Source organism: Rhinopithecus bieti, unplaced genomic scaffold (genome assembly GCF_001698545.2).
Source record: "Rhinopithecus bieti isolate Rb0 unplaced genomic scaffold, ASM169854v2 scaffold_57045, whole genome shotgun sequence".
Lineage (NCBI taxonomy): Eukaryota > Metazoa > Chordata > Mammalia > Primates > Cercopithecidae > Rhinopithecus > Rhinopithecus bieti.
This window is the reverse complement of record NW_016822092.1, coordinates 661,779-673,897: the sequence shown is the minus strand read 5'-3', so window position 1 is coordinate 673,897 and position 12,119 is coordinate 661,779. Positions and strand designations below refer to the sequence as shown.

Here is a 12,119-nt window from a genome sequence, read left to right as displayed (position 1 = left end):
CAGTGAATTTAAACTGCATGTTAGCCCAAATGGACCTAATAGACATTTACAGAACATTTAATCCAACAGCTACAGAATATACATTCTTCTCATCAGCACACAGAATATTCTCCAGGAGAGAACATATGTCAGGATACACAAAAAGTCTCAACAAATATTTAAAAAATTGAAATTATATCAAGTATCTCCTCAAACCACAATGCAGTAAAACTAGAAATTGATAACAAGAAGGACTTTGGAAATTGTACAAATACATGGAAAGTAAACAACATGCTCCTGAATGACCACAGGGTCAAGAAAGAAATTAGGGGAGAAAGTTAAAAAAAATCTTGAAACAAATGAAAATCAAAGCACAAGACCAAAACCTACAGCAAAAGCAGTGCTAAGAAGGAAGTTGACAACAATAAACACCTATATCAAAACTCAGAAACTTTCACATAAACAATCTAATGATGCACCTCAAGGAACTGCAGAAGCAAGAACAAGCCAAACCACAATTGAGCAGAAGAAAATAAACAGTAAGGTCAGAGAAGAACTAAACAAAATGGAGACTAAAAAAATACAAAGAACTGATGAAATGAAAAAAATTTTTTTATAATATAAACAAAATTGCTAAACCATTTGCTAGACTGACCTAGAAAAAAAAAAAAAGAGAGAGAGAGAGAAGACCCAAAAGAACAAAATGAGGAATGAAAAGTAAGATATTACAACTGATGCCATAAAAATACCAAAGATCATCAGAGATTATTATGAACAACTATACGCTAACTGGAAAATCTAGAGGAAATAGATAAATTCCTAGACAGATAATTTACAAAGACTGAATCAGAAAGAAATAGAAAACTTGAGCAGACCAACAATGAGTAATGAGATTGAATCAGTATTAAAAAGCCTCCCCAAAAAGAAAAGTCCAGGTTTGGATGTCAGAAGAACTAATGATTCTCCTCAAACTATTCTAAATACTGAAGGGGAGGGAATTCTCCTTAATTTATTCCATGAAACCAGCACTGCCATGATAGCAAAACCAGAAGAGAATGTTAACAACAACAACAACAACATGGGCCAAGATCCCTGATAAACACAGATGCAAAAAACCTCAACAATATACTAGTAAACCAAATCCAACAGCACACAAAAAAGATGATACACCATAATCAGGGATGCAAGGATGAGTCGACAAAATATACCACATCAACAGAAAGAACAAAAGCCATATCATAATCTCAACAGATGTTGAAAAAGCATTTGACAAATATCAACATCCCTTCATGATAAAAGCAGCCAACAAACTAGGCACAGAAGGAACATATCTCAACATAATAAAGGCCATACATGATGAACCCATAGCTGACATCATACTGAATAGAGAAAAGCTGAAAGCTTCTCCTTTAAGATCTGAAATAAGACAAGGATGCCCCCCTACATCACTCCTATTCAACACAGTACTGGAATTCTCAGCCAGAACAATCAGGAAAAGGGAAAGACATAAAAAGCATATAAACTAGAAAAGAGAAACTCAAACTGTTCCTCTTTGCAAATGATATGGTCTTATAACTACAGAAACCTAAAGACTCCACCAAAAAACTCTTAGATAAGAGAAATAAATTCATAATAAATAGGTAAAGTTGCAGGATACAAAATCAACCTACAAAAACCAGTAGCCTTTCTATACATCAATAATGAACTAGCTGAGAAAGAAATCAAGAGGGCAATTCCATTTACAATAGCTGCAATAAAAATAAAATACCCAGGAACAAATTTAGCCAAGGAGTTGAAAGACCCCTACAAGGAAAAGCACACAGACGAAAGACATTAAAGAGGACACAAACAAAATGCAAATACATGCTGTGGTCATATATTGGAAGAATCAACATTGTGACAGTGCTCATACTACTCAAGGCAATCTACAGATTCAATGCAATCCTTATCAAAATACCAATGTCATTTTTTCACAGAAATAGAAAAGACAATCCGAAAATTTGTACAGAAACAAAATAGTGGCCAAATAGCCAAAGCAATCCTGAGCATAAAGAACAAAGCTAGGCCGGGCGCGGTGGCTCAAGCCTGTAATCCCAGCACTTTGGGAGGCCGAGGCGGGCGGATCACGAGGTCAGGAGATCGAGACCATCCTGGCTAACATGGTGAAACCCCGTCTCCACTAAAAAAAAAATACAAAAAACTAGCCGGGCGACGAGGCAGGCGCCTGTAGTCCCAGCTACTTGGGAGGCTGAGGCAGGAGAATGGCGTGAACCCGGGAGGCGGAGCTTGCAGTGAGCTGAGATCCGGCCACTGCACTCCAGCCCGGGCCACAGAGCGAGACTCTGTCTAAAAAAAAAAAAAAAAAAAAAAAAAAAAGAAGCTAGAGGCATCTCACTACTTGACTTCAAAATACACTGCAAGGCTGTAACAACCAAAACAGCATGGTATTGATATAAAAACAGACACATAGACCAATGGAACAGAATAGAAAACTCAGAAATAAATCCAGGTATTCATAGCCTGGATAACTTTTGACAGAGGCACTAAGAACACATAACTTTTGACAGAGGCACTAAGAACACATATTGGGGAAAAGAACACCCCTGTAAATAAATGGTGCATTTATTTACCCTGGGTAAATAAATAAATAAATATTTACCAGGGTAAATAAATGAATATCCATACGCAGAAGAATGCAACTGGACCCCTGTCTCTCACCATATACAAAAATCAACTCAAGATGGATTAAAGACTTATATGTATGCCCTAAATTATAAAACCAGTAGAAAAGACAGGCTTCAGGACATTGGTCCTACAAAGGTATTGTAGATAAAACCTCAAAAGCACAGGTAATAAAAACAAAAATAGACAACTTAGATTGTATTAAACTAAACAGTTTTTGCATAGCAAAGGAAACAACAGAGTGAAGAGACAATTTGTAGAATGGGAGATAATATTTTGCAAACTATTTATATGACAAGGGATTAATATCCGGAATATACAAGGAACTCAAACAGCTGAACAGTAAAATAACAAATAGTCCTATCAAAAAGTGGGCAAAGGTCTACAGTAACCAAAACAGCATGGTACTGGTACAAAAACAAGACACACAGACCAGTGGAACAGAATAGAGAACCCAGAAATAAACCTGCACACCTACAGTCACCTGATCTGTGACAAAGCTGACAAAAATAGGTAATACGGAAAGGACTCCCTATTCAATCAATGGCGCTGGGATAGCTGGCAAGCCATATGCAAAAGAATGAAATTGGATTCCCACCTTTCACCATATAAAAAAATTAATTCAAGATGAATTAAAGCTGTAAATGTAAAACCTCAAACTATAAGAATCCTAGAAGAAAATCTAGGAAACACCATTTTGGATACTGACCTTGAAAGAATTTCTCAATTGCCAACAAAAACAAAAATTGACAGGTAGGACCTAACTAAAGAGCTTCTGAACAGCAAAATAAATTGTCAACAGAGTAAGCAGATAACCTACAGAACAGGAGAAAATATTCACAAACTATGCATCCAACAAAGGCATAATCTAAGATCTAGAATCTATAAAAGAGTTCAACAAGCAAAAACCAAATAACCCCATTAAAAAGTGGGCAAAGGACATGAACAGACACTTTTCAAAAGGAGACATACAAGTAGCCAACAGACATATGAAAAAAAGCTCAACATCACTAATCATCAGAGAAATGCAAATCAAAACCACAATGAGGTACCATTTCACACCAATCAGAATGGCTATTATTAAAAAAATACAAAAAAAAAAAAAAAAACATAAGAGATGCTGGTGAGGTTGTGAAGAAAAGGGAACACTTATACATTGTGGGAATGTAAATAAGTTCAGCCACTGTGGAAAGAAGTTTGGAGATTTTTCAAAAAAGAAAACTATCGTTTGACCCAGCAATCCCTTTTCTGGGTATATATCCAAAAGGAGAAAAATTGTTCCACCAAAAAGACACATCCACTCGTATGTTCATTGCAGCACTATTCACAACAGCAACGACGTGGAGTCAACCTAGGTGCCCATCAATGGCAGACTGATAAAGACAATGTGGTACATATACATCATGAAATACTACGAAGCCATAAAAAGAAGAAAATCATGTCCTTTGCAGCAACATGAATGGAGCTGGAGGCTATTATCCTAAGTGAGTTAACACAAGAACAGAAAACCAAATACTGCATGGTCTCACTTATAAGGGGGTGCTAAACATTCAGTACTCATGGATGTAAACATGGCAAAAATAGAAACTGGGGACTACTAGAGGGGGTGGGAGGGAGGGAGGCAAGGGCTGAAAAACCGTTGGGTACTATGCTCAGTACCTGGGTGCTGGGATCATTTGTACCCTAAACCTCAGCATCATGCAGTATAACCAGGTAACAAATCTGCACAGGGACCCCTGAATCTAAAACACAAGTTGATAAAGAAAGGAAAGCAAAAAATGGGCAAAGAACCTGAACAGAAATTTCTCAAAAGAAGACATACAAACGGCCAACAGGTAAATGAGAAAAATGTTCAATATCACTAATCATCCAAGAAATGCAAATCAAAACTACAGTGAGACATCCTCTTACACCAATCGGAATGACTATTCTTAAAAAGACAAAAAAAAAAAAAAAAAGCAGATGCTGGCAATGATGCAGAGCAAAGAGAATTCTTATATATCGGTAGAAATATACATTAGCACAGTTATTATGGAAAACAGTATAGAGATTTCTCAAAAAGACTAAAAATTGAGCTAACACATGATCTAGTAATTCCGCTACTGTGTATTTTTCCAAAGGAAAGGAAATCAGTATATCAAAGGGAAAAGTGCACACCCATGTTTACTTCAGCACTATTCACAATAGCAAAGATATGGAATTGACCCAAGTGTCCATCAAGGAACAAATGAATAAAAGAAACGTGGTATACACACAACAGAATACTACTTATACTTGGACATAAAACAGAATGAAATTATGTCATTTGCAGCAACATGGATAGAACTGGAGGACATTATGTTAAGTCAAATAACCCAGGCACAGAAAGATAAATACTGCATGTTCTCATTCACATGTGGGAGCTAAAAAAGTTGATTTTATGGAGGTAGAGGGTAGAATGATAGATACCAGAGACTGGGAAGGCTGTGTGTTATGTGCGGGGCGGGTAGGGGGAATGGAGAGAGGTTGGTTAATGGGTACAAACACAGTAGACAGAAGGAAAACATTCTAATGTTCAACAGCAGAATAGGGTGACTATAGTTAACAACGCGTTGTATTTTTCAAAATAGCTAGAAGACAGGACTTGAAATGTTCCCAACACACAGAAATGATAAAAACTCCCAAGTGAGGGATACCTCACATAATCTGACTTGATCATTACATACACATTCTATATATGCAACGAAATTTCACATGTACCCCATAAATATGTGCAAATATTATTAACTTACTCAACAGTCATTTATCAAGCACCTACTGTATGCCAAGTGCTTTACTAGGTGCTGACAATACCCGAGTGTTTAGTTTTACTGTTTAGGGATAATAGCCAGCCACACTTCAATCCTGGCTCACTCTGAATATCAGTCTGTGTTGGATTTCCTTCTGGAAGTGACAGATACAGCCCAGGACAAGCTCCCATTAGGGATGACTGGCTGTAAGCCCTGTCAAAGGGAAACCTGAGGTCCTTCCCTTGGGGCAGGCAGGGCATACCATTCAAATAGGCATTCTGGATGTCGATGGCCTTGGTGGACTGGTCATCAGCTGAGCAGTGTGGGTGGTGGGTCGGGGCCACGAACACCTCGAGCATCCCTTTGGTAAGGCCCGGCTCGAACATCATGCTGCGGCTCCTCACACTCACGTTCTCGCAGCCTGGGTACAGGTTGTTGATGCTCACTGAGACTGCAGCACAGAAAGGATCACATGAGTACTCGCAAGGGGCAGCATGCGCCTCTCTCCCTCCTAGGCTGACCTTGAGGTTTCCTTATCTGGAGCACGCCTCTGTCCCCACCCCAACTCTGGCTTCAGGCTGAGTGTGTCTGCCCTCACACGCACACAGCAGCAGTGTTCCCAGGGAGACTGTGGGCTTTTCCGCTGACTCCACCCCCCCCTCCCCCCACAACCCTTTTCTGCCCCGCCTTGTGCCTGGGTGGCTGGTCCTAGGGACTGTGTCTCTAGGCTGGCCTGCCGTGTGATTTAGGGTCAGTCAAGGGGAGGCTGTGGAGAGGGCGGGAGGACGGAGGTCGGGTTTCTTCCCTTGTCACTTCCTGCTACTTCTCTGATACTCGCAGTCTCTGTCTGCCTCTACCTCCCGCTGAGCGACTTCTCTCTCTTGCACATGAGATTATTATCGCAGTGAAATGGAAAACGATTTCACACAGTAGCAGGCCATGGCATTAAATAACGCTGCATCACACTCTGTGAAAGCTCCTCCTTTCTGAAATTCCTTGAAGGCCTTTCAGTTGTACTTGCAGCAAGTCTCTGCTTGAGGCCTTCCGATTTTAGCGTTTCCTCAACACCTGCTCATCTTCCCCTTTAATAAAGAGAGTGTGGGCATCAGCGTACAGCTGGATTTTATTCACATTGGTTGCTGTTCACTGCATTTTCTTTTTACTTATGACAGTGGTACTGGGTTCCCATTTATGATAGGGATATTAACTGTTTCATTTTCAAATCAATATATTTCAGTACATTTTAAAAAGTGAGTCAGTTTAAAGGAAACATTATGCAAACAATGGTGAACTTGTGGGTGTCGTAGGGGAGCTGAACAACAGAGTCTGGGTCCCCTGCGTTTGGGCATAGAGCCTGTGCTTCCTTTCTGTCTCGGTTACTCATTGGCCTGACCCTCTCCCCTTCTCTCCTACCAGGCTTGTGCAGGCAGAAGCTGCCTTTCTGGTCAGGACTGTGACCCAGGGCCCACGGAGGGTGCTCTGTAAGAACTTGGTGAATGAATTGCATTGGAGAAGGGGTTCATTGATCTTAACTGCAGTATCGTTGGTTTACAATTAATACAATAGACATTGCAAGGCACTAAAGAAGTGACCATTTCACCTGGGTATCTGACTTTAAAACAGACGATCCAAACACCAAGGTAATCCCTTACTTAAAGACCAAAGAGTTAAGACTTCGGACATGGATAATGGGGTATCCAACGGAGCGGATGAGGAGAAGAAAAGTGGATCCTAAGGGCAGAGTTAGGTACAGGGAAAGGAGAAAGGGCACTTGGAGGGCAAGATTTATTCTGAAAAACACAAACGCATGTTATATTTCTGTAGGAAAGTTGGCAGATAGGAATGTAAATAGAAAACAAAAGCAAAATGGTGTTAAGCTTTGATGTCAACATAGCTGCCATTTTAGTGTATTTCTCTGCATATTGTTAATTCCAGTCTGACAAAAGCTGTGGGGTTGCCCAAGAATGGGTCTGTCCATTTCCCTGTGACCTGGAATCTGTGTCTGGGTGACTGCCTGTCAGGAACAAGCCTTGTTTAAGTGGCATGTGGCCGTGTGCTTAATGAGGAGAGCAGACGTTGGTAAATGGCAGTCATTCCTGCTCCTCGGTGGCAGTTTTCATTGGGAGGATAAAAGGTTAGGACAGGCTTTGTACAAGGTGTTATGAAAACAATAATTTCATGGGGAAGCACTGAAATCCCAGGAAATCATTTTTGTTAATACTGCCCCCTGGTGGTGTAACGTGGCGACACCCAGGAGACCCACTTCACTGGGTCACTGGGAATTCCTTCTGCAGGCTCCTCTCCGCGGGAATAGGAATGGCCTCTTCAAATGCTCTTCCTGGACATTCATGCCTCCTATGACCTTGAATGTTTTCCTTCCCACAGCTCAACAGCCACAACCCTCAGTGTCCCCACAGCTCAGTGATGTGTGCAACAGACAACTTCAAGAGCACCCCGTCCTGTCTCCTGGCTGGGAGCTCAGCCTTGGCCTCCAGCGTTCTCAAGAGAACGGCAGTCGTAAAGGGCCAAAATTCTAAAAGCAAACTTCTTGCTGTCTTATGATATAAATGTCGCCATATAGGCATCTCTCCCATTGAAGGGAAAAGGGCCTGACAATTCTAGGAGAGGTCACCGGAGCCCTGGCCTAAAAGAGACCCCGGCACGGCCCGCCAGGCACCAGCAGTATCCCTAGTAGGTGATACTGGTGCTGCTTCAGGAACCAGGCCTAGTCCCTGGAGGCACGCTCAGGGGCGGCAGTTCCTCGGGTGTCTAACAAAGCCACGCTGCTCCGTCGGCTCCCAGCACACATACCCTCAGGCTGCCCTTGCGGTGTCCTGTGCTTGTGCCCTGCTCTGCATTTCTGGGGCATTGTCTGATGCTGACATACAAGCTGTGAGGGCAGCAAGTGCCTGGCGACCCGCCCAGTTCAGGGATGGGGGCATCCTCTCTGTCTCATCCACCTCCAACTCCAGCTGCTGAGCTGTGCCTCCCGCCCAGGGATCCCTCAGCCACCAGGCTTCAGGGGCACCCACCAGCACACACTTCCTCCACCGGGGGCAGGCTGTCCTGACTGTGGTGGCCCAGGGACCAGGATGGCCGCCTCCTCCCCAGAAGCCATGGCTGGGCTGAAAGCAGCTGGCGTGACTACACCTCAGGGCTCTCATGCAGAGGGGCTTCTGTCCCCACGCCAGGACCCCTTCCCTGAGCCCTGGCTAAAGATGCTGTCCCCACAGTGGGACATGCAGAAAAAGGGTCACCCTGAGACACCCTTCACCAGGAACCCGCTGCAAAGGCCAGACACAGATACTGAGCAGAAGCGAGGCCATGGATACCTCATGTCTGAGGCCAAGGGCAGAGCCACAGGTGACATCGCCCCCTCCCAGGACTCCACAATGAGCGCTCCTGGGTATCATGTGCACACCCACTTAGGCTTTGCAAACTTTCCAGATCATGAACTCATCACCTCTCTCTCTCTGTTTCTCGTATCCCACCCTCCCAACCACAGAGGTTCAGGTTGCAGTGACCTTAACCACAGCAGGAGCAGGCTGCCTCCCTCTAAAAGAGCAACTGAATCCCACTTAAATCCTCAACTAGAGCAGAAATCACACCGGAGGCTGGGTGTGGTGGCTCACGCCTATAATCCCAGCACTTTGGGAGGCCAAGGCCGGTGGATCACAAGGTGGAACAAAAGTTAGTCAGGCATAGTGGCATGTGCCTGTAGTCTCAGCTACTCGGGAGGCTGAGGCAGGAGAATCGCTTGAACTCGGGAGGCGGAGGTTGCAGTGAGCCAAGATCACGCCACTGCACTCCAGCCTGGGTGACAGAGCGAGACTCCATCTCAAAAAAAAAAAAGAAATCACACCGGAAAACGGAAAAGTGTGCCCGTGAATTCCTTATGCAGGGTGTCATTGACAAGCACTGGCTCAGGCACCAGATGTTCTGGGATTTTCCACCTGTGTGCCTCAGGAAGCCAACTGACCCCTCAAGGCTGTAGTGAAACAGCGGTAAAAACACCCCGGAAGCTGTCACGTGGACTAAATGAGGTGTCATTCAGACCATATTTCTCCCAGTTCCTGGCACACAGTGCTCTATAATATTGACATATGTATCAGCAATATAATAATACAAACTATAACTCTGTTTTGGTTATTCTTTCTTCTCCTCATTTCAATTCTATAGCTGTGTTCAGAGACCAGAAGTTGAAAAGGGCATATAAATCTCAGCCAACTCTCCACAGCTACCCATGGCCCCTAACATCCCCCCTCACTGAGGGGATGTAAGAGAAACACAGACTTTAACACATTTGGTGTCCACTTGGGGAACAGACCTGGCTCTTCTGTGACATCATATACAGAGAATGAATCAAGGCACAAAGCACAAAACTGTCCTGGTTTAGGAAACTCTTCGAAGGTTTCTCATCTTTCCACAAACTAACTCGCTCTGTCTAGAGGAGGATTCAGTTGGAATCACACCCAAGATTGCATCGTTTTCTCTTGCTCACTGCCAGGTGTTTCCTGACAGCCCCCTAATGTGAATCAATAACTCTGTCTGTGGCAGGCCCAGAAGGCAGCAAAGCTTCCCAAGGAGGGTGGATGTGACCAGAGAGACCATCCCTGAAAACCACTAAGGAGCCTCTGGAAACCCCTATCCAACCTTGAACTGGGCAGGATGGTGCGTCCTAGAAATCCCTTTTTGTTGCTCCATGTATCTACAACACTGGGTCTGCCTGTAGCACTCCAGAAGGAAGGATAAGGCGCAAGGACCCTTCTTGGGCTGGTACTTGATCTGTGCTATGCTTGGACTGTTTGAGTTTGAGCTCTTTTAGTCTCTAAGGTCAGAGCCCCTGAGTAGAATGCAACGCCATGTGCAATTGTGTCCCCAAAGCTGACTGTGCAAATTCTGCAGTTTGCACATTTATGAGGATGGACCTTTGTGTCTGTGGCCGTGATTTCAGTGAGGCCCTGGTTTTGCTACTGCCAAGTCAGTTTGCTATTACTGGACAACAGGCAGCACACACAAGGCCGCCAGCCACCCTGGACCTGAAACCCACTAAGGCCACAGGGTCCAGTACAGGCCAAGTGACCCAAACACAACTGCCTTCCCCGCTAGACCTTGAGAGGAGACAGGGTAGAAGCCAACACCTGCTGGAGAGATAGGGGCCAGCGTGGAGGTTCCTACCTGTTGGCTTAGAAGCCAGGGGTGAAGGTGGGAACCTGCTGGAGTTGGTGGAAGACAGTCTGGGCCGACGCCTTCTGAAAAAGCTCCTCAGCAGCCCACACTTGAGAGATTCCACAAGGGTGGTTTTCCCGGATCCCGAGTGGCCAAACAGCTTGAGCTTAATTCTTGGCTGCAGGTTCTGTGTGGGTCGGAGCTGCTGGATGAAGAGTCCTCGGTGCGTATCCTGAGCACGGATGAGAAAGAGCCAGTGAGTGACAGGAAAAGAGGCAAATAATGATTCTCAAGGTTCCTAATCCCCAGTGTGCAGTTTTACCCATGCTGAGGATAAGTTTCTCTCTTTTTTTTTTTTTTTTTTTTTTGAGACGGAGTTTCACTCCTGTTGTCCAGGCTGGAGTGCAATGGCGTGATCTCAGCTCACCGCAACTTCCGCCTCCCGGGTTCAAGCGATTCTCCTGCTTCAGCCTCCCAAGTATCTGGGATTACAGGCATGCGCCACCATGTCTGGTTAATTTTGTATTTTTAGTAGAGACGAGGTTTCTCCATGTTGGTCAGGCTGGTGTCGAACTCCTGACCTCAGGTGATCCACCCACCTCAGCCTCCCAAAGTGCTGGGATTACAGGTGTGAGCCACCGTGCCTGGCAGTGTGTTTATTTCCATCACCAATGAAAACGTTGAAAATTCAGGTAAGATTCACATAACATCAAAGTAACCATTTTCAAGTGTGAGAATCAGAGGCTTTTAGTGCATTTTCAGTGCTGCAGACCATCACTACTGTCTCCTTCCAGAACATTTGTGTCACCCCAAAAGGAAGCTTTGTGCCCATGAGCATTCACTTGCCATTCCCCTGTTTGCTCAGCCCCTGGCAACCACAGAGATGTTTTCTGTCTCTAAGAATTTGCCTATTTCCATTGCATTCTGATGCATGACAAGATGGGTGGAGCAATTGTGAAGCCTTCAATTTTTTGGGGGGGTAACCCCCATACTTTATTTAGAAATTTATCAGAAAAACATAATCGGATGGCCCAAATGTCCACTTCATAACTGTAGGTTTGGAACAGGAACTTTATCTTACTGTTAACTACCTACTAGCACTTTTGATTTAACTTCATGGCAATGTCACCTGTATGTGAATATTAAAAATATCTACCATCACTTTTGGTTTCAACCACATGGCAACCTAAGAAGCCTAGGAACAGACCTACAACAAATCGGGCGCGGTGGCTCATGCTTGTAATCCCAGCACTTTGGGAGGCCAAGGTGGGTGGATCACGGGGTCAGGAGATCGAGACCATCCTGGCTAACGCAGTGAAACTCTGTATCTATTAAAAATACAAAAAAATTAGCCGGGCGTGGTGGCGGGCACCTATAGTCCCAGATACTTGGGAGGCTGAGGCAGGAGAATGGTGTGAACCCGGGAGGCGGAGCTTGCAGTAAGCCAAGATCCCGCGAGACTGCACTCCAGCCCGGGCGACAGAGTGAGACTCTATCTCAAAAAAAAAAAAAAAAAAAAAA

At 44.2% G+C, this 12,119-nt stretch overlaps 1 protein-coding gene across 1 annotated transcript in view; it reads right to left on the bottom strand.

The window, feature by feature from the left end:
* DAPK1 (death associated protein kinase 1) overlaps positions 1 to 12,119 on the bottom strand; it is a 69,145-nt gene that overhangs the window by 16,855 nt on the left and 40,171 nt on the right. The window contains exons 17-18 of the mRNA XM_017860805.1: positions 10,608 to 10,830; positions 5,692 to 5,880 (exon numbers count right to left, since the gene is read on the bottom strand). Of these exons, the coding sequence (XP_017716294.1) occupies positions 5,692 to 5,880; positions 10,608 to 10,830 (412 nt within the window). The remainder of the gene's footprint in view (positions 1 to 5,691; positions 5,881 to 10,607; positions 10,831 to 12,119) is intronic.